This window comes from Peromyscus maniculatus, chromosome 3 (genome assembly GCF_049852395.1).
Source record: "Peromyscus maniculatus bairdii isolate BWxNUB_F1_BW_parent chromosome 3, HU_Pman_BW_mat_3.1, whole genome shotgun sequence".
NCBI classification, from domain to species: domain Eukaryota; kingdom Metazoa; phylum Chordata; class Mammalia; order Rodentia; family Cricetidae; genus Peromyscus; species Peromyscus maniculatus.
Window position 1 is genome coordinate 71341442 of NC_134854.1, and position 22874 is coordinate 71364315.

A 22874-nucleotide genomic window follows, 5' to 3' on the forward strand; every position below is an offset into this window, starting at 1 on the left:
GGTGACCGGGAAGTTCTGCTGGAATCTGAGGCTAATGTGGTACACATTCAGTACGGTGTGGCTACTCCAACCTACAGGATGGGCATTTTCATAAGTGCTGTCTTTTAAGACAAAGAAGAGGAGACTAGAATACCACATCCAGGGCTCAAACTCAGTGCTCTTTCTAAGATTTAAAAAAAAAAAAGAAAGTATATGTATGTGTGTGCGCACACGCACGGGAGTGCTGGTGTGCACGGGGAGGGGCCGGAGGAGGGCGTCAGATCCTCTGACGCTGTAATTCCAGGCAGTGAGAGGCCTGACATGGGTGCTGGAAGTGAACTTGATCCCTCTGGAAGAGCAGGAGGCACTCCTAACCGCTAAACCGTCTCTCCCTCAAATGCGGCTTTAAACTCCATATTTTACAGCACCCTGTAGACATACAAAGTAAGGCCTTTTATTTAAATTCACACATAGGAAGGGAAGGCAGAAAAATTCTTTGAGTGAATATCCTTTTGTAGAATAGGACTGGTTTTTCTTTGTTTGTTTTGTTTGTCCTGAAATCTACAGCTGAGAGAATTTGGATACAAAAGAATAGCCCCAGACCACAAGAGAAGACTCCCTTGAGTACACAAGAGCTGTACTCCCAAGCATTACAGATTTGGGATGCTGAAGAGACACTTAGTGCTCTTATGTCTGAGAAAATTGTCAATGGGAAAATTACTTATTGTTGGGGTTGAATCTTAGCTTCAAGGACCTTTCCCACAAGTTAGCTTTAAGATTCCGACAGATGTGGGTTTGAATTCTGCTTTACTACCTTCTACCTGTATGACTCATGTGACTTTCTGGACCTTGAGTTACCTGTCTATACAGGTATTTTTGTTTTATTTTACAGGAACTATTTATGTATGATTAGATGGGCTCAGCAAATGTTTGTTGGCTATGGACATGTACCAGGCTGGCAATGGCCAGATGTGAGATAAAGATGAACAAGAGAAAAGTCTCCTACTCTTGCAAAGCACTTAGTCTCCCAGAGGAGAGATGAGCAAGGAATCCTTCTAATGCCACAAAGCAATTTCTGCATCTGGAGACAGACAGAGAGTGGTGACTTGTCTCCTGTGGTTGGGCTTCTAGCACTCAGGTAGGCAGAGTTCTCTTTTCCTTCTGGCCTGTTGTCAACATGGTCCCTTCTGTTCCTTTCAGCCAGTAACAGTGCTGCTCAGTGGGCTGAGAAGGGAAGGACTAATCACTGCTGAGTGGATATCTTTAATTGCTAGCAAAATGGCCTCGGACTCACCATAGGAAAGAGTATATACACGTGACTATCTCCGTCAGCCTTGCTAACAGAAGCAAACAACCAGGATGTCCACAAAGAGGAAACTGGCTGAAGAAATAATGGGACACACCATTATATCCCACGTTATTTACAAAAGTGAAAGCCATGCTAACTGATGTAGATGGAGCATATAGAGAAATAAGCCCCGAAGAACTGGAATTAACAATGTTCTTCCTACAAAGAATGCGACCAGTTGCAAAGGCATCACTACCAACCTTCCAGCCATTAGATTTCTTGCTGGTTGAAGTTTCCTCTCTCCAAAGGAATGCAATTGTTTTTTAATCTAAGGCCTACCTTGCATTCTCTGTCATTATTCATTTCAATGGATTGAGCCATAGACTCTCAGGGGATTTAAATGGATTCTAGCCTTCAATACTAATAGCTCCCTGAAAGGAAGCCTAGTTCACTTTTAGGAAATGAATGGGCCTTCCCATCAGGATAAGCAAGTTACAGGACTTTAATCAATGGGAATAGGCAATTCCAATCTTCCTAACAGATTTTTTTTTTTAACCTTAAAGCAGCAAAAACATGCAAATCAAGTTGAATCACTAAAAGTCCCCTGAAGTCAGGAGTCAAGGTCTGTCAAAAGCTGAAAATTTATCTGAAATTTAAATTAAAGATGAGTGCCACCCTGAGATACAGTGTCTGAGTTCACATCCCCATGTTTCCATTCATAGCCTATTCTACCAAGTCCTATATACACTAACCCCTCTTTCCAGACACAATCTTAGGGCATACAGGCTGAACTGAAAGTTCAGACATGCACCCTTCTGCCTATAGACAGCAGTAGCTCATCCGTAAGTAGCTTTACATATTCTGGGCCCTGGGTCTACACACAGAAGAGAGCTTGTTTCTGCGTAGTGGTTAATTCACTCAGCTTCCAATCTGGGTTCTATCTATTCTAGGTGGGTGCATTTGGGTGTGCGCTAATGCTTTGGTTTCCCACGTGTGAGTGAAAAGTTTCTAAGCATAGCTTCCTCACAAAGGTGTACTGGGGCACAATGACACCCCTAAAATATCATCTCTTAGGAGACTCAGCTGGGACAGTGACCTGAGCTACATCCAAAGGGAGGAAAGAGAGGCATCAAAGGTGTGAGGGACAGAGACCTAGCAGTAAGGAGTGGTCAGGAGCTTCACAGATGCCATGAGGTAAAATGAGCAAGCTTCCACAGGGGTTAGAGATGATGGAGTCGTTAGGAACATACCAACACTATTAAAGAGGGAGACTGTCTACAAGGACAGATGGAGACATGGGAATAGGGAGAAACAGGGTGCTAGAGAAGTTCCCAGGAATCCACAAGAATGACCCCACCTTAGACTACTAGCAATAGTGGAGAGGGTGCCTGAACTGGCCTACTTTGGTAATCAGATTAGTGAATACCCTAACTGTCATTATAGAGCCTTCATCCAGTGACTTCAGTAACTGATGGAAGCAGATGCAGAGATCCACAGCCGGGTGCCAGGCCAAGCTCCAGGGGTCTAGTCAATGAGAGAGAGGAAGGATTCTATGAGCAAGGGACATCGAGATCATGATGGGGAAACATACAGAGACAACCAGGCCAAACTACTGGGAACTCATGAACTGTGGACCAATAGCTGTGGAGCCCCCATAGGACTGGACTAGGCCCTCTGCATAGGTGAGACAGTTGTTTAGCTTGAACTGTTTAGGGGGCCCCTGGCAGCGGGATTGGAACCTGTCCCTGGTGCATGAGTGGACTTTTTGCAGCCTAGTGCCTATGGTGAGACACTTGGTGCAGCCTTGGTGCAAGGGGGTGGGGGTGGGGGGCTTGGACTTGCCTCAACTGAATGTACCAGGTTCTGCTGATTCCTCCATGGGAGGCCTTGCCTTGGAGGAGGTAGAAATGGTGGGTTGGGGAGGAAGGCTTGGGGGCAGGAGGAGGAAGGAGAGGGAGATCTGTGTTTAGTATGTAAAATGAATAGGAAATGTCTTAGCACGCCTTTAATCCCAGCACTCGGGAGGCAGAGCCAGGTGGATCTCTGTGATTTCGAGGCCAGCCTGGACTACAAAGTGAGTTCCAGAAACAGAGAAACCCTGTCTCGAAAAACAAAAAAAAAAAACAAAAAAAAAAACAAAAAAAAAAAAAAAAAAAGAAAGAAAGAAAGAAAAAGAAAAGAAAAATATTGTTGGTGTAACTAAAAGAAGGAGGAGGAGAAGAATGGAAAGAAAGGAAGGAAGGAAGGAAAGAAAGAAAGGAAGGAAGGAAGGAAGGGAGGAAGGAAGGAAGAAAAGAAGAAAGAAAGAGAGAGAAAGAAAGAAAGAAAGAAAGAAAGAAAGAAAGAAAGAAAGAAAGAAAGAAAGAAAGAAAGAAAGAAAGAAAGAAAGAAAGAGAAAGAAAGGCAGGTGGGCACCAGTGGGGATTTCAAATGTCTTCCTACAAATGACTTTTTCTGTGGGGAGCCTCTCTCACCCCTTACTCTAGTCAGGGTCCTGTGTGAGGGACAAGGAGAAAGAAGCTTGTCTGGTCCACTCTGGGACGTCTAGTAGCTTCAGTAGCTCATTTGATTTTCCATTTGGGGCCAGTGGTGTGACTCCAGGGGTCAGAAGGAACCTTGGATCCTCATTGCCGTCCTATAGGCTCACTGGCTTTCTGGGCAGGTTCCAAGAAGGGATTCTACTTACAGAATGAAATGTTCTGACTCCTTTCCTCCAAGCTCCCAAGAGAGAAAGAAAGGCATTAGGAAGGCATTTTCCACAAGTTAAGAAAACCCCATGTGTTTAAAGCAACATCTGCCTGCCATTGATGGTGAAATCACCCTGGGAAGACACAGGCTGAACTAACACAGTCTTTGGGATCCCCTCAAACACAATGGGAAGAGAAGAAAACACGGCAAGGACCTCTTGCAGTTTTGTCCCTAATGAGAATCTCCTCACAAACTTCATGTGTTCCTTCTATGTTTGACTGCAATTATTCTAAAAGTTTTACATCCATGCTGAGATCTGGGAAGAATTCCAGGGGCCAGCAGCTCAGCCTTCCTGTTTTCTACTCGAAAAAGAACTGGAGGAAGCCATTAGAGAGGCGTGTGTGTGTGTGTGTGTGTGTGTGTGTGTGTGTGTGTGTGTGTGTGTGTGTGTGTGTGTGTGGAGGGGTTCCACATCTGTGTTGGGGAGGAATGGACTTGTGATGGTGGATGCGTGTTTCAACCAAGTGCAGTCAGCTGTGAGGTACAGAAGGGCACTGTGACATCCCACCACCTCCGTATCCAGCTATTCGGGGAGCCTGTGAGTCTTAGACGAAGAGGGAGAAGGCTGAGGTCATTAGTAATAAACAATAATCAGATGCAAGACGAGAGAAACTGAGGAAAAGACGGAAATAAAAGAGGAAAAATGGGATAGACACCATTCTTCCTCACGAGGGGATGTTCATCTAGTCACAATGGCAGAGTTACAAAAGAGTGTGAGAGATTCTATGACTAATATATGGACAAAATGTGATTGACTGATTCACAGGAATAAATGTGTTTGCTTTTATAGAGAAGGTGATATTTAAGTGAAGTTTATTTGTAACAGTGTGAGGTGACTTTAGCATAAGCCCACAACAAAGAGCTTCTGAAATAGGGCACATACTGGTTTTTAGAGAGGACCTGTTTGATTCTCAGCACCCACATCACTCAGCTCACAGCTTCCTGTAACTCCTGGTCCAGGGAGTCCAACTCATCTTTGACCTCTGTGGACATGTGCACATAGACAGAGATAAAGAAACATGGACATATTAATAACAATAAAAAATATTTTAAGCAGTTTAAAATGGAGTGGAATTTTCTATGGTCAAACAGTACTCCCTCTTCCTTCAGTAAAATTTCCACAGCTATTTCTCACAATTATTCCTCAAAACATTGTTGAATATAAGCTGTTTACATTGAAGAGTTCATGAGCATTAGATTTAAATGTTACTCTTGCTCTTAATTCTTTTGACCTTGAAAATTTTTATTTAAACTCCCAGAGTTACAATGTTCTAATCAGGTTAAAATGAAGAAAACAGTAATTCATTGAGTAGGAGTTCGGGGGGGGGGGGCCCACGTTGTCACTATTGTGTTTCTGTGAAGAGACACTGTGACCACAGCAACTCTTAGGAAAGAAAGTATTTAATTGAGGCTGTCTTAAGGTTTCAGAGGCTTAGTCCGTTATCATCATGGCAGGGAGCGTGGAGGCAGGCAGGTGTGGTGCTGGGTAATCTAATTCATAAACTCAGAGCAGAACACTGGGCCTGTTGTAGGCTTTGGAAACCATTAAAGCTCACCCCTAGTGACACACCTCCTCCAACAAAGCCACATTCATTCCAACAAGGCCACCTTCTAATCCTTCTCAAATAGTGCCACACCCTGGTAACTAGGCATTCAAATATATGAGCCTATGGGCGCCATTTTTCTTACTCAGACCACACAGAGACCTGACAGATGGTTTCTGAAGCAAGCAGGCAGAATTACTGGCATTCTTCAATACCTAGGAACCAAGAGACGACTTTATGGAAGTTTAAAGGCAGCTGGATGGTGGCTCATGGCTGTTATCCCACCCGCTGAGACACTGAAGCAGAATTGCCATGAATTTAATGCAAGACTGGGGTACATAGCAAGATCTTGTCTCAAAAAAAAAAAAAAGGTCAAAACAAACTTTTATTAACGTTTTTCTTGCTATCAAAGTAATACATGATTAATGCAGAAAACATGAAAAACAAAGAAAAGTACAAAAAGGAAAAAAAAGGCTTGCTTGTTTGACATTCTAGTTAGACCTACCGTTTTTTCTGCTTAGTTTATTTATAACAGGGGGTGATGAGCACATTCTTCTAGTCCTGTAATGAACAGGCTGTCTTTGCCCAGTGTCTTAAACCCTAGTACCTTGAATGAAAAAAGAATCTGAGAATGTTCTTGTGACATCAGAGCAGACTAAATAACCTGTTAAGCTCAAAGAGTGAACACAGATTCCTTTTGTAGCCACTCCAGAGGTGTCAGTCAGTGAAATCTAAGGTGGTTTCCACTATCTGACTGAACGCTCCACCTTTCTAGCATATAAGATGCAAAGGAAAACTACAGTGAAATCTGGTTTTCTTTTCCTCTCATCAGGCTGGTAAAGATCAAAAATACAATTGTACGAGGTGTTGATGATAGCATGGGGGACGTCACTGGAGGGAGCGTTACGTTGGTGTAACCTCTATCTGTCACTATCTGTCAAACTTGCCCATATCCTTTGAGTCAGCAATTCCTTTCTAGGAAACAATCCCACTGATACCCACAAGTGAAATCACACTTGGACAAGATTATTCATTACAGGTTTAGTTGTAGTAACAAAGACTGGACACAACCTAAAATTCCACTGATGGGCTGTGGGTCAGACAGATGGGATACCAGGGCTACTAAGGAGGGGCAAGCCTGGATCACTTATTGAGTGGTTTCTAAAGCACACTCCACAGAAATGGACGTCAGAGCCATTAATTCCTCACTATATATGTAATGAATGATAGATAATAGAGAAGAGAGTATTTCACTTATACATTCATAGAGTACTTCTAGAAGGAACCACAAGAAGCCAGTAGTCTCTCAATTGTTGGGCATGGCAGATGTGACTTGCTTTTCATTGTGGGTCTTTTATACTTTTTTAATTTTGTGCCATAAGCATGTGTAATTTATGGGAAAACTACAAAGCTAGGTAAAATATAACATTCTAAAGCAGCATGAAGCCTCTGAGTCACTTTACTAGCAATTTCTTTGCTTTGGTACTGGGGGCTGACTCTGGAGCCTCCGATGCTGATCAAAGCACCCATCAACAAGATACACTCCCGGGCTGCCCTGGGTTGTTTGTTTTTGAGACAGGGTTTTAGGAAGTTTCCCAGGCCTTTGACTTTCCCCCCTGGCCTTGAACTCACTTTGTATTCCAGGGAGACCTTGAACTTGCACTCCTCCTCCCTTAGCTTCTCACAGTGCTGATATCAGCCTTTACTTTGGGTGGCCATGCTCTTGTGCTGTCTGTTAGGTCCTTCTGTGTCCTTCTCAGTATTTTCCCTTTGCCCTGTCTCCAACTGAACACTTTATAGTTACCACCAACTGACAACTTAGGACATTCTAGTAACTGCTCGATGGCTATGACGTCATTTAACTTTCACAGCGTCTCTCAGATGGTTAATTCTGTCTACAAGATCCCAGAAGTCCTGGGATCCATAGGAAGCTGAAGCATCTTGACAAAGCCACACAACCAACAAAGGGTGAAGCTGGGTTTTAGACCAAGTCTACCTCCATACTCCAGGCTTTCTCTAGAAAACTGTATAACCAGTGACACAGAACCAGCATATACATAATGTACTATTCTTCTTTTATAGTTTTCAAATCAAAGAAACATAATATTCTTTATGGCCTTTACAACCACACAGCATTGTATGAATGAATTGGCTAGATGCTCAGCACTTCACACAGGCACCAACAACCAGAAGTAAGGTGTAATTGCTATTCCCATTTTGCAAGCAAAAACAATGAAGTCTGATGTTAAAAACTCCCCAGTGGATTGGAGCATGTAAATTACTGAACAAAGATTTGAATCGAGGCAGTTTGGCTCCATGACCTGCGCCATCACTGCCCTGCCTGGAAACACATTTGCACAGTGCATGACCCTATGGGAGAGACCAGAGGAGAGCCTCCACTATTCCTGGAAATGGAACTGCAGAGGCTTCCTGGAGGATGGAGGCAGGATCTGAGTCTCAAGGTTTAAGGCACAGAGACGTCACGACATCCGAAAGATGTCATTCTATCCTGCGCTGAAACAGTTCTGGAAAGATCAACATGCTTTTGGGGAGGGAAGGGACGGAAATTGTAGCACAGAGCCTCATATGACGTGTCTGGGAACTGTGCCATGTAATAGAAGTTTCTGTCAGGGATTTCAAATTTTACTCAACATTCTGAAGTTTGGCTAAAGCACAGTCAAATGTTGACCAGGTTCCTGTCATCACCAAGTACTGTCAAAGGCAGGTGGGGGCTGGATTTAATGGCATTGTTTGTTTTTGTAAGGCAACATCCTAGAAATCCGCAACTGAGCTGTAGCAAAGCTGAAGCAAATGTAACGCCAAGAATAATATCAGAAGTGATGTCCTGCCATTCTGGTGCAGCTATAACTAGACACGTCCAGTAACAATCCTTTGGGGACCCTCAGAATCCTCCATGGCTCTGGGAATCCTGTCTCACTCACAGCCTCAGCACCAGCCTCTTTGGCCCATCATCCTCCCTGACCAGGATGAAACAGTGACACGTCAGAAAGCCCTGGTCCCCTGAGCTACCTCCGTATTGTGTCAAAGTCTGTAGTGGTTATGACTAGTCTTCAGTCTTAATATGGCTTGAAAAATCTGGACTTGACCTCTGCCCGTGAAGGCACGATCCAATTCCTGGCTGGAGAAAATCCAAGAACATGTGTGTAAGAAAGTCTACCCTGCAGAGTTCCTAATTCTCCCTTAGTTCAGCTGGGTGCCTTTATTTGGGGGCACAGAAGAAGCAGCATGCTTTGATCACAACAATCTTTTTTAAAATTACACTTATTTATTTATTGTGTGTTCATGGGTTCTTAGCACACGTGCCATGTCATATGTATGGCAATCAGAGGACAATTTGTGGGAACTGGCTCTCTCCTACCATGGGGTTCTGGGGACTGAACTGGGTTCATTAGACTAACAGAAGGTGCCATCTCACCAGCCCCCACAAGAACCTTTAATCAAACATTCTTTAATACGCTTGTTGTGTCTCTTTCTTATGCTCCCCCAAAAGTATCCACATAATAACTAATCTCCATTTGAATTGATTTTGCTATCAGAATCTCCCTGCATTTCCTTGGCCTGCTAATGCTTGTGAGGGGGAAGGAAAGTGAGCGGAGGGTTCTTATGTGCAGCTCCTGCCAACTGTTAGGTTGTAAGTATTTCCCTCTTGTCAGTTCCAAGCTGCCATCAGGAGTCACTGAATGTAGAAGTGATGAGCACAGTTTTCTCTTGAGCCTAACCAAACCAGCCAGCTCTGGTGGATGTCCACTGGGCTCCATCTGTTCTTAGGAGGGCACAATTGCCACAGCCTCAAACTCCCAACCCTTTCCTGACTCAGGTCCCTTGGATCTTTTCCCTGCCCACTTAGATTAAATACTCCCTGCCCGGTCCATCTTCTGTGGCTCTCTATTCCCTTTACTGCCCCCTAGTTTTCAATGGCCTCCCTGCTGAACAAAGTTATTACTTTTAACAAAAATATAGAATACTCAGTTACATTTGAATTTTAGAGAAAAAAAGGAAACTTTTTAGCACGATCATGCAATATTTAAAATATATAAATATTAGAAATTTATTTGTGTGTATCTGAAATTTTTCTGGGCAACCAGCTTTTATCTGGCAATGCCATGCCTGACCCACCCCAAACATTGATCTTAGGTAAGTCACCAAACCTCTTAGAAGTTTTTACCCTCATCCATGAAGTGACAATAAATGACTCAGTTTCTCTCAGGGATAATCCAAGGGCATTTCAGTCTGTGGAATGAGCTCTGTCTTGCACACCCTGGCTCCGCTAACTTAGCTGGCAGCCTACATCTGTCTGTGATACGAGTCCATCGTTGTACCTGTGCAGACATTTCTGCCCAGCAGATGCGGAGGGCTTGGCTTGCTGCGGCAACAGATACAGCTGAAGCAGATTGAGAGGCTCGAGCCTTCTCTCTGGCTCCTCTATGAGGTAGCAGGGACTTTTTATTTTCTACATAGCACATCATAAGTCTCACTACCCACAGGAAAAGTCACCCAGTTCATGGTTATAATAAATCTGAATCTGCCTGGAATTGAGTGTTCCCATAATGTAGATTAAATAATTTTCAAAACTGGTCTCAACCAATAAAATTGTGTTGGCTCTAGTTAGCAAGGTTTACTCTTTCAAGTAGAAACAATCCACTATAAGCATAACACATTATACATTTATACATTTGGGTTTTCGTGGTGGTGGTGATTTTGTTTTTTCTTTGAGTTTTAATTTTTTTTTATAAAATTCTTAAATAACTTAGACAAGCAAAAGAACATTCCTGGTAATCAGCACTCAACACATACTCGTTTGATCTATCTGACAACCCTCATTTATTAGTTTAGGAAGAACATACTGTTATGGTTATAGGGTCAAAGGACAGGTGGTCTCTGGACTTCACCCAGCATTTCAGAATTATCACACCTTGGTACTTAGGGCTGTATTTTTAAAGGGATCTAGAGGGGAAATGTTTGCTGAAATACTCTGTGTTCACCTATGTCAGCATCTGGGTCCTGAAGTTGTGGATGTCTCCGTGTCCACATCAGGCCGCCCACTGTCATCTGCCTGCTCTGTGACAGGTCTTACCTCACCTTCTGGCAGTGCAGCTTCTCTTGCACAAGCAGAGCTATTATAATAGGCAACTTAGTGCCCTAGGGAGCACAGCCAGAGCTTAGAAAAGAGACATACCTCAACTGTAAGCTCCTTCTATTGAACTCCTGATCCATTTGCTGTGTGTCACAGGCCCCACTAACAAATGTCAAGATCCTAGAAGCAATGTGCCATATAAAAAGAATGATAAGGTCAGCCTTTGCCCACGATAACTATCTACATAGCCCACCTCACTGAGAGCAATCAGCTATGGTGCCCACCGTGAGTCCCACCAGGGCTTGGCTGTGTTCCAGACTAGCTGAGAAGCAAGCATCAAGTCAAGCTGCCAACTGTGCATGATGTCAAACAACAGGTACAACTTAATAATTTAGAGGTGCCATCACTCCATGAACAGACAAGAACTAACCCCCGGGAAAGCAGCGGCTGTTTTCACTGCCTCTCATTACCACTAAGATATGAATGCTTTCCCTGTGTCTTGTGAACAGTGAGCATCTATAAACTTCATTTGACGCTTCTCTTCTGAACTCCAACTAGTTTATCTATATTCAGAGATAATATACTCAGTGTTTTATATGCAGAGAAATACAAGAAAGAAAGGAAAGCCAAGCCAGACCTGGTGACACGAATTTGTAATGCCAGCATTTCAGAAAGCTGAGGCAAGAGAGTCAATGTCAACTGTACAGTTACTAGAAAATGTGCTGCTTATTATACTGATGTGTCTTCACAAAGACACTCGAACTTCTCTTGAATTCATTTATTTTGCCTGAGGCCACCAAGATCCTGGGCATGTAAAACTGGAAAGCATCCCAAACAGCAGAAATATCTCTTCTCTGGGTGGGACCTGGATGATAGCATCAGACTTCTCAACATTCCAGAATTATCTCTCAACTCTGAGGGCAACTCCAGTAAGAGCCCTTTGGGTCGTTGAGTGGAGGGCAGCAGAACCACAGAGCATGGACAGACTGCTGGAGCAGGAAGAGAATTTAGAGATTCTCTTCTGTGGAGGACCGAGGTGGGAAAATACCCTGCCCCAACGCCCTCCTCTGAGTCATCATCTCAATGTCCATATCTGCAAACAGCTGTATCCTAAAGTACAAGGACCCAAGGATTTGGGAATGTAGTAAAAAGACAAGGCCAATTTAGGGGAACCTACATTCAGCCAAAGGTTTTGCAAACCTCATTCTGAATCCTGCATTCCAACTCATTCAGTAAGGCTATTCAGACCCTCACAAGCCTGGCCAAAAGAACAGCTATATAATATCAGACAGAACGGTCCCAGGCCCGAGTCTCCTTCTGAGCACAACCTGCCCAAGACTACATACCTGAGTCCCTTAGTAGCTTCCCGGGGCCTTCGATGAACAAACTAATCATAGAGAAGGAATGCATATAAAGTATACATAGTGTTGTTACAGAGTGATAGGAGAATCGGATTTAATCAGCAGCTGTTGCTTAGGCACCGACACCCAAAGCAGATGTTTTGTATTGCCAGGCATTGTGATCCCTTGTGAAACTGACTAGTAAGAAAGTCAAGCTCTCTCTCCTATCACTCACTGTCTCTCATCCACCTGAATTTTACCTACAGGGAAGTAATGTGGTATCTTGGGAAAGGGATCTAGATAAATCATCCCACAAGAGCGCAGATGTGCACCAATGTGGAGAAGCCACAGGCCTAGCAGAAGAGTGACAGCAGACCATAGCCCAGGCTGCTTGGATACTTCAGATCATAAGGTTACCCAGTAAAGAAAGGACAGCACTGTAGAGCTGTGACCATAGTAGGTCTGTGAGTCAAGGACTTTCTGTCTGTCTATCTGTCTGTCTGTCTATCTATCTCTCCCTCTTCTTCCCCTCCCTCTCACTCCCCCTTACACACACACACACCCACACACACACACAAATACACAAATACACACACACACACACAAAACATATACACAGAGCAAGCAAGAGACAGACACACGGAGAATTCAGTACTTTCAATATATCACCTATCATTTTTTGACCTTGACTTGCTTACCGGGATCTGAATTCTTCTGTAACTCTTTCAATCAATCCAGGTGGATTTGCTTCAGAGCAATGAGCCCCAGTGTCTCAGATGTGGAGAGTGCTTCACACATCCAAAGTATTTTGTGGAAATGTTTCCACTCTGAAGATTAGAAAGACCTTTCCTCCCTCCATGAATCCAGCTTGCATGAATACAGAGGAGGCTTTATTCAGAGGAACTAAGACATTCTCTTGTTAACAAATAACTCAAAAGGGCAGGGAAGGGAGGTGAAATACATCATAGGCAGGCCAAAGGAATTCCCTGGTCTTGACACAACATGTGATTCTTTCAAGTGGGTTCTTAGTACCTTCATTTGGAGGGAAGGAGTGGAGGGAAAGTCGATGCTTTGCATGCTCAGTTTCTGCCCATGACACTGAACTCAGAGAACTGAGATCTTTGGAGAAGCCAAGGGTGGTTTAAGTGACTTGCCAGAATAAATTAACTGGTTTCTCTAAGCTGAAGTTTCTAACTTGGAAGCACAAGGAGCAGTCACTGAAAAACCACCCCCCAGGGAGAAGCAAGCACAGAAACTCTGCCTGAGGGATCTCCCTGCCCTGGGGAGAGTTCAGGATCGCACAGTGATTTCTTATCACCAACCAGCTTATCAACATGTTAATATCAGCGCACTCATCCTAGCAGATCTAGAGAAGAGACAGGAGCAGGTGCAGCAGGCACCTAGGCAGGGAAAGTCTTCCTTATTACCCACAGGGCCACTCCTAAAATGCCTGGCATATCCCCGTTTTCTAGGGATAAGGTATCTCCACACACAGCAAAACAACAACAGCAAAGAAGAGATGAAACAGCCGGGCCAAGGTGCGTTTAGCACGGTATTAGGGAAGCTAGGTCTAGCCCCAGTGCACGCTGGGAAATCTCAGGCCAGACCAAAAAGTTGTTAGTAGCCACACTAGGACCGGAGCATCAGAACTGAGGCTTCAAGGCCAGAACTGAGACTGACCTGGCTGGCAACTGTCAAGAACTTAGGACAGTTAGCCTGGCTGCCCTTCCGAATCAGCCAATGCCTTCCAAACAGACACAACATACGTCTCCCTAATATCCTCTTTCCAAGTAACAGCAATCATTTCCCCAATACAAGACATTTCTCAGAGCCTCTCTTGTAGAAGAAGCTGTTAAATTACCCGTTGTTTCACTTTGCAAACATCTTCTGTCTGATGACAAGTGAAACCACATTCTAAAAGCAACTGCAAGTTCCCTAGTGCCAGTGACTTCTCTTTTCTCTGAGCTACTCCCTTTAGTTAAATCACAGGCCCACCCATCTCCAACCCTAGCCCTCAGCACATTGTCGGCCACAGCTGACGCGGGGGCAGAGCATTTCTCTCTCGGAGGCCCTAAGGACCAAATGGCAATGCCTTTCTTCCACTCACCTCAAATGTACTAATGAACTCTGGATTCCATCACCACTACAAAAGCAGATCTGAGCAGTAATTCTGGGGGACACAGCCAGCCCCGTACAAAAGAAGATAGCTGCCTTTTCCTCCCTCTGTACATATTCCCACCTAACCATCCTCTCTGGATCACAGCAATGCTGAAGTCCCCGAAGTTTCACTTAGTAATGGCCATGCACACTAGCCTTTCTTGGTCACTAATATAAAGTGTGAGTGAGATTTGGGGGCAAGTAAGGGAAGCTCAGGAAACCAGTGCCTTCCTCAAGTTTTGCTGTGAATTTAAAATTACAGAAAAAAGTTCTACACACACACACACACACACACACACACACACACACACACACACACGATGAGTTCTTCAAGTGGAAAACTCATTAAGACACAGAGGAAAGAATCTGTAATGGTAGAAAAGGAGTTCAGAGTTACCGTACTAACATTTTGGTTTAGGGACACGCCATTTCTCGCACAAGCAAATGACAATCAAAGGCATTGGCCCTCATAAAGACCCATGCTGGTGGCATACGAAGGGACAAGACAGAATCACCTGCCTTCCAAGCCCCACGTGCCTGTCTTTTGCTGACTGTCAAAAGCACAAGCTCGGCTGTTGTCGGGACCATTCATGCTTGAGAAGATGCTCAGAAATGTGAGGGATGAAGACATACATGGCCTGTGCCTCCTGACATAAGAACCTTAGCAGAAGGCATGGGGGAAACGTAGGGGTCAGGCAGAGGGGACAATTATCTAAACCAAGGGCCCAGTTTGAGCACTGCTTTGTCTGCATGTATGCATGTGCATCATGTATGTTCAGTGCCCAGTGAGGCCAGAAAAGGGTATCAGGTCCTTGGGAACTAGAGTTACAGATGGTTCAGAGCCACCATATAGATGCTGGAAACTGAATCCAAGTCCTCTTGATAGGGCTACTAATAAATGCTCTTAACTTCTGAGCCATCTCTCCAGCTGCACATAATAGATTTTCAATAGCACCTACCATCTAATTTTTTTTCTGGAGGACAATGTTTAGGAGACTAGCTCATCCCTGGCCCGGTAGGCTGGCTGTCCACAGTAACGTCCCAGGCAAGGCCCCAGGTGAACTGACCGTCATGCTGGAAGAGCTCCCCAAGGGAGATGTGCCAGCTCTTGAAATTCTAGAGTGAGTGTTTACTCTCTCTCGTTTATCTTCATAGCAGCCCTGTAAGTGATGCTCTAGTATTATTCTGGTACTGCAGAGTAAATAAACAATAACACAGATCTTGGGGTAACTCAGCCAATGTCAAACAGCTAGTAAATGGTAGAGTTGGGCTTCAAACACTAACTGTTGCTCAAAAGCCTATGGGCTCCATGTACACTCCCATGAAAAGCTGTTAAAGACAGCATCCAGACCATTAACATACATGTGAATGCATGTCTAAGTATGTATTTTTCTACACAAATATGTATAAAATATATGTGTGAGAGTATATGCGCTGAAAAGACTCTTCCAGACTAGGCTGACAAGAGTTCCACTAAAACTGCTAGGGATTAAGTACTGCCAACGGGACCCTTACTTCCCCTGTTGCCTTGTTTAAACCTTTTTTCATGGATGCATGCCCCCTATTTAAAAAGCGCCTTTTTATTAAAAAGAGAAATCTGAATGTTGTAGGAAGCAAAACAATATAAAATGTATCGAGTTGTTTTTTTTTTTTTTTTAAATTGTTAAGTGGAGAAAAGAAACTCCATGCTGCAAAGGCCTGAGACAGCATGTGGCGGGGAGCTGGAATGGCGGGGAGCTGGGATGGCGGGGAGCTGGGATGATGGGGAGCTGGGATGGCGGGGAGCTGGGATAACAGGGAGCTGGGATGGCGGGGAGCTGGGATGGTGGGGAGCTGGGATGGCGGGGAGCTGGGATGACGGGGAGCTGGGATGGTGAGGAGCTGGGATGGTGGGGAGCTGGGATGGCGGGGAGCTGGGATGGCGGGGAGCTGGGATGGCGGGGAGCTGGGATGACAGGGAGCTGGAATTGTGGGGAGCTGGGGCAGTGGCTTCCTTCAGTGCAGGAGACAGACTCAGCTCTCGGCTGCTTCAGCTGCCTTTTTAAGTCCCGAGAGCACCAAAAGTGAAACAACCTGCCTGCTTCCCCATCTTCCTTCTCAAACTAAAAACCCCTGCTCCCTCTAGGACCGGTGCCTTAAATAGTAAAAGAACGGATGACCTCACTTCTTTTAACAGGCAGACCTAACATATTATGTACACCAACGGGAGAGTAAGTCCACGACTCCTGACACTGTCCTAGCAAAGGCCACTGCTGTACGAATCTCCAAGCAATCTTTGCAAGGTAAAAAAGCTGAATGTGATGCTAAGAGTGTGTTTTGTAAATGATGTGGGGTTCTTATATACAGAACCACTTTCAGCCTGGAGTCGTTCTGAATGCTGTCTAGGTATCTGGAGATGGGTGGCCAGCAGACCAGGGACCCTCCTGTAGAAGAAATCAACCAAAGGGAAGAAGAAGGAGTCTGTTCAAATTTGACCCAGCCTAGAAGACTTGGGCGTTGGAGGGGTCACTCAGAGTGAGCCACGCCTCTTCAGATTCAAGTCAAAACATCCGGTAAAAGGGAGCTTCAAACACAAGCTAGCTAAGATGCCATAGGTCCTTCCTTGACATCTATCCTTCGTGTATCCTGAACCAAGGAGACTTCAACAACTTGAGGACTGTGACAGACCTTCAAGGCTCCTCGGGGTGACCTGGGACAGTGGGATTACACTGTAACATGTTTTGGGGGTGTTCGAGAAGCAGTGGGGTCAGCATTAGCAGATAAGGGCAACTCTGTTACACAGAGACTAACAGTCTTACCAGGAGGACACCCAAGAGGCCACTAGGAAAAAGCAGAGGAGAGGCTGGATGTGAGAGGAAGCCAGCAGGGCTGGATGGCACACAGAAGCTGTTTCTCTCCTTTACTCAAGCTCCACCCGGGACTCCTAAGAAACCACTGCACAAAACCTGGAGGTGAACAAGCCGTTTGGAACCAGCAAGTCCTGACAAGATCCAGGAAACACAAGCACTATGCGGCAGGCTTTATTACTGTCTGTATCGCCCCAGGTTGTTGTTGTTGGTGGTGGTGGTGGTGGTGGTGATGGTAGGGGCTTTGTATGCTCTGAAGAACTCAGGTCAGAACATCTTAGGTTCTTACAAACATAAAAAAGTAGGATACTAAATGCTACCCTCTTTCTCAGGGGTGTGTGTGTGTGTGTGTGTGTGTGTGTGTGTGTGTGTGTGTGTGTTTAAATCACGTCAGCTGTAGCTTCTTTTTCTCCTTATAAAACATTGTGCATTTCAGCTTTTCTTTTTTCCTCAAGACATGCTGAGTCACTTTTTTTTTTTTAAGAAGAAAGTAGAGAGTGATCATGCTTCTTAGGGCTAGCCTCAAGGATGACTTAAGCACACTTTCCCCCCCAGTTGTGATTCTTTCGACGCTAACGACGTCACATTGTGCAATCTTAATAAGGTTTCCAATCAGCCCCACCCACTCTGGCCCCACCCCCACCGTCCAACAAAGATTTTTATCAAATGTGGGATTTTCCCGTGAGTCTCAAAATTAGAGAGTCGACTCCCAATAAATATGAGACTGGGGATGCCTGTAGCTCATTCTGCTCTCGAGCCCACCAGGAACGAAAGACAACTCCATCTGCCCTCCAGGAACCGCTATGAAGTTCCTCTCCGCAAGTAAGTGAAGGCAGTTCCTCGCCCTCTGGTGGAGCTGTTGAGCCGGTGTGAGAGAGGAGCGTGCAGCGGCGGCCGAGAGCTGAGAGCCAGGGCTGCGGGCTGGCCAGCTTCCAGGCGCAGGCTCCCAGCTGTGCGCTCTGCTCACTTGCCGCTTTCCCTTCCCTCCACACAGGAGACCTCCATCCACTTGCCTTCTTGGGCCTGTTGCTGGCGATGGCCACTGCCCTTCCTACCTCACAAGTCCGGAGAGGAGACTTCACAGAGGACACCACTCCCAACAGACCAGTGTATACCACTTCACAACAAGTCGGAGGCCTGATCACATATATCCTCAGGGAAATCTTCGAGATGAGGCAAGAGGTGGGTAGGCTGTGAAAGTGATGAAGGCCCAGGGTGGGCGTTCATTCATTCTCTTTGCTCCTGGCTTGGGAATTCTCTGGCTGGATTCTAGGGCACTTAGGATTTGAGGCTCAAGATCAGACTCCACTGTGTTCTCTACCTCTTCTCTTTGCTGGTCTCAGGGGGTCCTTCCCTGTCTGGAAAATACAGAATGTGGCTGCATTTCTAGAAAATTCACAGTGGGCCGTTCTCAGCTCCACATTCAGTCATTGCTTCTTCTGTGGGGATTCCTTTTTCCTTACCAAAGAGTAAGGTCTCTTTGCCTCCATTTGCCCCTTGAACTCTGGAGGCCTGGAAGGTGTCACTTCAGCTGCCTGTGGCAGTTACAGCACTTTTTGGAGGCATGGCAGCTGTGTGATCGGGACTCTCCAGGGCCAGCCCGGCAAAGATGAAATAAATACGGAGCCCAACAAAGTGCTAATGTAAAAACCAGATTAGGCTGGGCGTGGTGGTGCATGCTCCAGTTCCAGCATTCAGGAGGCAGAGGCAGGAAGATCTTTGTGATTTAGAGGCCAGCCTGATCTACATATCGAGTTCCAGGACAGCCAGGAGAAACCTATATTGAGAAACCCTGTCTCAAAAAACAAAAATAAACAAACAGAACCTACCTAGATTAAAGTATCTCCTATCTTTAAATGCAAAGTATTTTGATTCTGCTTGATAGAAAGAAAACACACACACACACACACACACACACACACACACACACACACACAAGAGATAAGATAAGAGATAAGCCCAGACTCTAGGTCTGGGTGTGCAGAACCAACTTTATAATCTTGGGGAAATTCCCTACTATTTAGGACTCTTATCTGCAAAATTATAGAGTTACAGATGATGGCACAGGCCCTTCCAGAGGGAATATTCTGTGGCTTAAATTTATTTGCCCCAATTATCATCAAAATTTCTGTCATTTACTAAATTCCTACTGTGTGTCAGGCAGTTTATATCATTGAATTCTTGAAACAAATGTATAAGAGGACTTTAATAATTCTTTACTTGAAGATAAGAAACAGACTCAGGAGAGTAACAAGGTTGAAGCCAGAGGAGAGCCTGGGACTGAGCCCCAGGGTTTCTTTCTATTGGGCTGCTTGGGAGGGTGCCAAGAAGGTGTAGCTTCCTTTTTCTCGGGTGTCCCCTGCTGTGGAAGAGCATGAACTGGCCCTCTAGTGGCGCTGTTTCGGGGACACTTAAGAGAGCATTCCGGCCCTCTTTTGCAGTTGTGTAATAGCGATCCTGATTGTATGGCCAATGATGATGCCTTGTCAGAAAACCATCTGGAACTTCCGGAGATACAAACAAATGATGGATGCTACCAGACCGGATACAATCGGGTAGGAACTTGTCACATTTCCTTTCAGCAATTCTTCAGCCAAAGTTCTCTTGCATGTGGTGTCTGCATATGCCGTTCCAGTCAGGCAGCAAAGATGGGGAGTAGATATAAAGAATATTATGTAAATATTGTGAGAAATGCACCTTAAAGCTTTGAGTAAAAAGCAGTTTCTCATTGAACAGGTACAGTCCCACTATGTTGGGATTCTTCACATCTGTTAGATGTTAGAAATGATAGCAAGTTCCTCGAGAGTACAGTGGTTCAGGGACCATTCTCTTCTCTGGCTGCCCCTGGAAGGATCCAAGCCCACCCTCCCTACTGAGAACACTCTCCACACCCCTCCCCCTCCAGCCAGTGAAATAACCTGCATGGATTTCTCATTATTCCTTAAAAGCAGTCTCTGGCTGACCCAGACGAGAGCAGAGTACAGGAAAGTACTGGGGGCAGAGGCAGGGGGTCAGGAGAGGATCCCCACTGCCACACTCTTGGTCCTAGGGGAAAATGTTAAGTGGTGGCCTCTAGTTGTCCAGATAGTTAAGGGAGGTCAGCTGATGCTGCCTGGTGTCTAACCCACTAGAGGGACAGAGGGAGAAGGTGCTGAACAGCAGGAATCTTTTCTCATATTGAGTCTGCCTCCTAGAGAACTAATTTCTCCTCCCACTCTATCCTAGGAAATTTGCCTACTGAAAATCACCTCTGGTCTTCTGGACTACCAGATCTACCTGGAGTTTGTGAAGAACAATGTACAAGATAACAAGAAAGACAAAGCCAGAGCCCTTCAGAGCACTACCAGAACCCTAAATCAGATCTTCAAACAAGAGGTGAGTGCGTCCTCATCTCTGCCGCAGTGTGGGGGAAGGGATGGGGGGTGCACCCCACCCAGCACCTCAGCCTGCAGCACCGCTTCCTCGGAGGGGGAGGGTCTGAGCACCAGCACTACAGTCTTGTTGTAAGACCTTGTTTTGTTTCACTTTGGGGTTTTGGTTTGGGGTTCTCTTTTGCAAAGGAAATGACTACTCTAAACCGTATTAAACAGATTTTAGCTAATTGCTTAGGAGGTAAGAAAAACATAACAGACAAAAGGAAGCATATTCAACCCTACCCAGTCAGCCACTATAAAAGAGCACAGGACACAAAAATGACTTTAATATTTACTACCTGGTGAGTGGCAGGCATTCTTGTTACCAGAGACCTAGTGCAGAGAAGTAGCCAAAGCTGAAAGGACAGGAAGGGAGGAGATTAAGGGCTTCTGGCCACACTAGCTATTAAATGGTAGATGTGGAGGGTTGATGGCTCCGAGTGTGGATGAGCCAACTCAGATGTAAGAAGAAGGGCCTGGAATGAAACCCTGGTGCTAAGTCTGCTTCGGCCACTTGTAGTTTCTTGCCTAAAACCAGAGTTTCTCCTAGTTTAATGTGCACAGGAATCATCCGGGGTCTTGTTCCAGCACAGTCTGGGGAGGGAACTGAGTCCCTTTATAGACAGCCGCCTGGTTATGCAAGTCTGTTGTACTTGAGAAGTAGTGGGGTGACCTTCCAGTTAGTTATCCCCATGCCAGTGCGTCCATGGAAAGGTGTCTCCAGTGTTCTTCACGCTCCCACACTGAGAGATTCTCAACAGAATCTGAATGGGAAGGGAGAGGAAAGCACTTGGTTTAGACCCTACGGAGCCACCTTTCCCGGTGGGCTCCTGTCTCCAGCAGCAGTACTGCGCATGCCAGCACTGTTTTGAGTAACAGACAAGATGGTGGTGCTGACCTCTGGGTATTTACTCTCTAATGGCAGACAGAACAGTATAGGGCGAAGTTAGGATTCTGTTGCTATTGAAAAACTAATAGTCACCAGGGTTGGGGATTTAGCTCAGTGGTAGAGCGCTTGCCTGGGTTCTGTCCTCAGCTCTGAAAACAAAAAAACAAAAACAAAACAACAATAAAAACCCTAATAATCACCTTGAGAAAAAAAAGAAAAGAATGGAATTGCTATGCATAGGTCCCTCTCAGGGTGAGCTTGGAGCAAAAACACCTCCCCTAGCTTGGGTGAGTCAGGGCAGATGGACCCAATTAGTCTTATTCATCCTAAATTTGAACATCATCTTCCCACAGCCCAGAGCACCTCACAAAAGATGTGTACAGTACTTACCCAGTCTTTCCTCCCCTCCCCCTCCCCAGGTAAAGGACTCAGGCAAAATAGTCACCCCTAGCCCAACTTCCAAGGCCCTACTCATGGAGAAACTGGAGTCACAGAAGGAGTGGTCGAGAACCAAGACCATCCAGCTCATCCTGAAAGCACTTGAACAATTCCTGAAGGTCACCATGAGGTCTACTCGGCAAAACTAGTGTGCTGTGCCTATGTGTACCAATCTGTGGACGTTCCTCACTGTGGTCAGAAAATATATCCTGTCACCGGGTATCTACCTTACATTGTTCTCTACGAAGAACTGACAGTATGAATGTTGGGACACTATTTTAATTATTTTTTTAATTTATTGATAATTTAAATATGTAAACTATAAGTTAATTTATGATTAATATTTATAATTTTTATAAAGTGTCACTTGAAATATTATATGTAATAGTTTTGAAATGATAATATAAAAATCTATTTGGTCTGAATATTCTGTTACATAGCCAGATTACTTCTTGGAATGCATAAATTTACCTCAATAAATTGCTAATTTATACATGTTTTTAAAGAACTGTTTGTGTTGTATTTTTATGATCTTTAGACTGTCTCCAGACAAAGAAATCACACTATCTTTAAAAATCAGGGACTGAAGGATACCACTCAGCTGGTAAAGTTAGGCCCAGCATGAGCAAGGACCTAAGTTGGATCTGAGCATTAAAAAAAAAAAAAAAAATCAATAATTAAGCAACTGTATGGTATGTAAAATTAAATAACAAGAGAAAATAGCTGCAGGTGGCAAGTGAAAGGGAAAATTCCTTCAGGGGCCTTAAGGCTTTACTACCAGGAATGAGACCAGTACACAGAATCTGCAAAAGGAGCAAGTTTCTGGGTATTGAACAACACCTTGCTAGGGAGCCTGAGTAATAGCAGATGAATATTACTGCTTGACCTGTCCAGATGTAACTCCATGGACTTGGAGAACTTACAGCCACTTCTATGGATCCCGATGTAGTGAGTCCCTAAGTCCACTTTCCTCCATCAAAAGGCTCATTCACCTCTCTGAGTCTCTGTCTGCTTATTGGTACACCTTTTCTGCACCCAAGGAGGCTTTCTTTATTTTGATGTTAACTTCATTTATGATTTCTTGGTTTACAAATCTCAGTATAAATACATTTCTTGTTACCATTAATAAAAACCAAA

The 22874-nt window shown here is 44.8% G+C and overlaps 1 protein-coding gene across 1 annotated transcript; it reads left to right on the top strand.

Annotated features, from left to right (window-relative positions):
* Positions 1-17696: 17696 nt before the first annotated feature.
* Positions 17697-22094, top strand: Il6 (interleukin 6). The gene is made up of 5 exons (XM_006988924.4): positions 17697-17819; positions 17992-18179; positions 19439-19552; positions 20223-20372; positions 21719-22094. The coding sequence occupies exons 1-5, from the start codon at positions 17801-17803 to the stop codon at positions 21884-21886; spliced, it is 639 nt and encodes a 212-aa protein (XP_006988986.1). The 5' UTR covers positions 17697-17800; the 3' UTR covers positions 21887-22094.
* Positions 22095-22874: the final 780 nt, after the last annotated feature.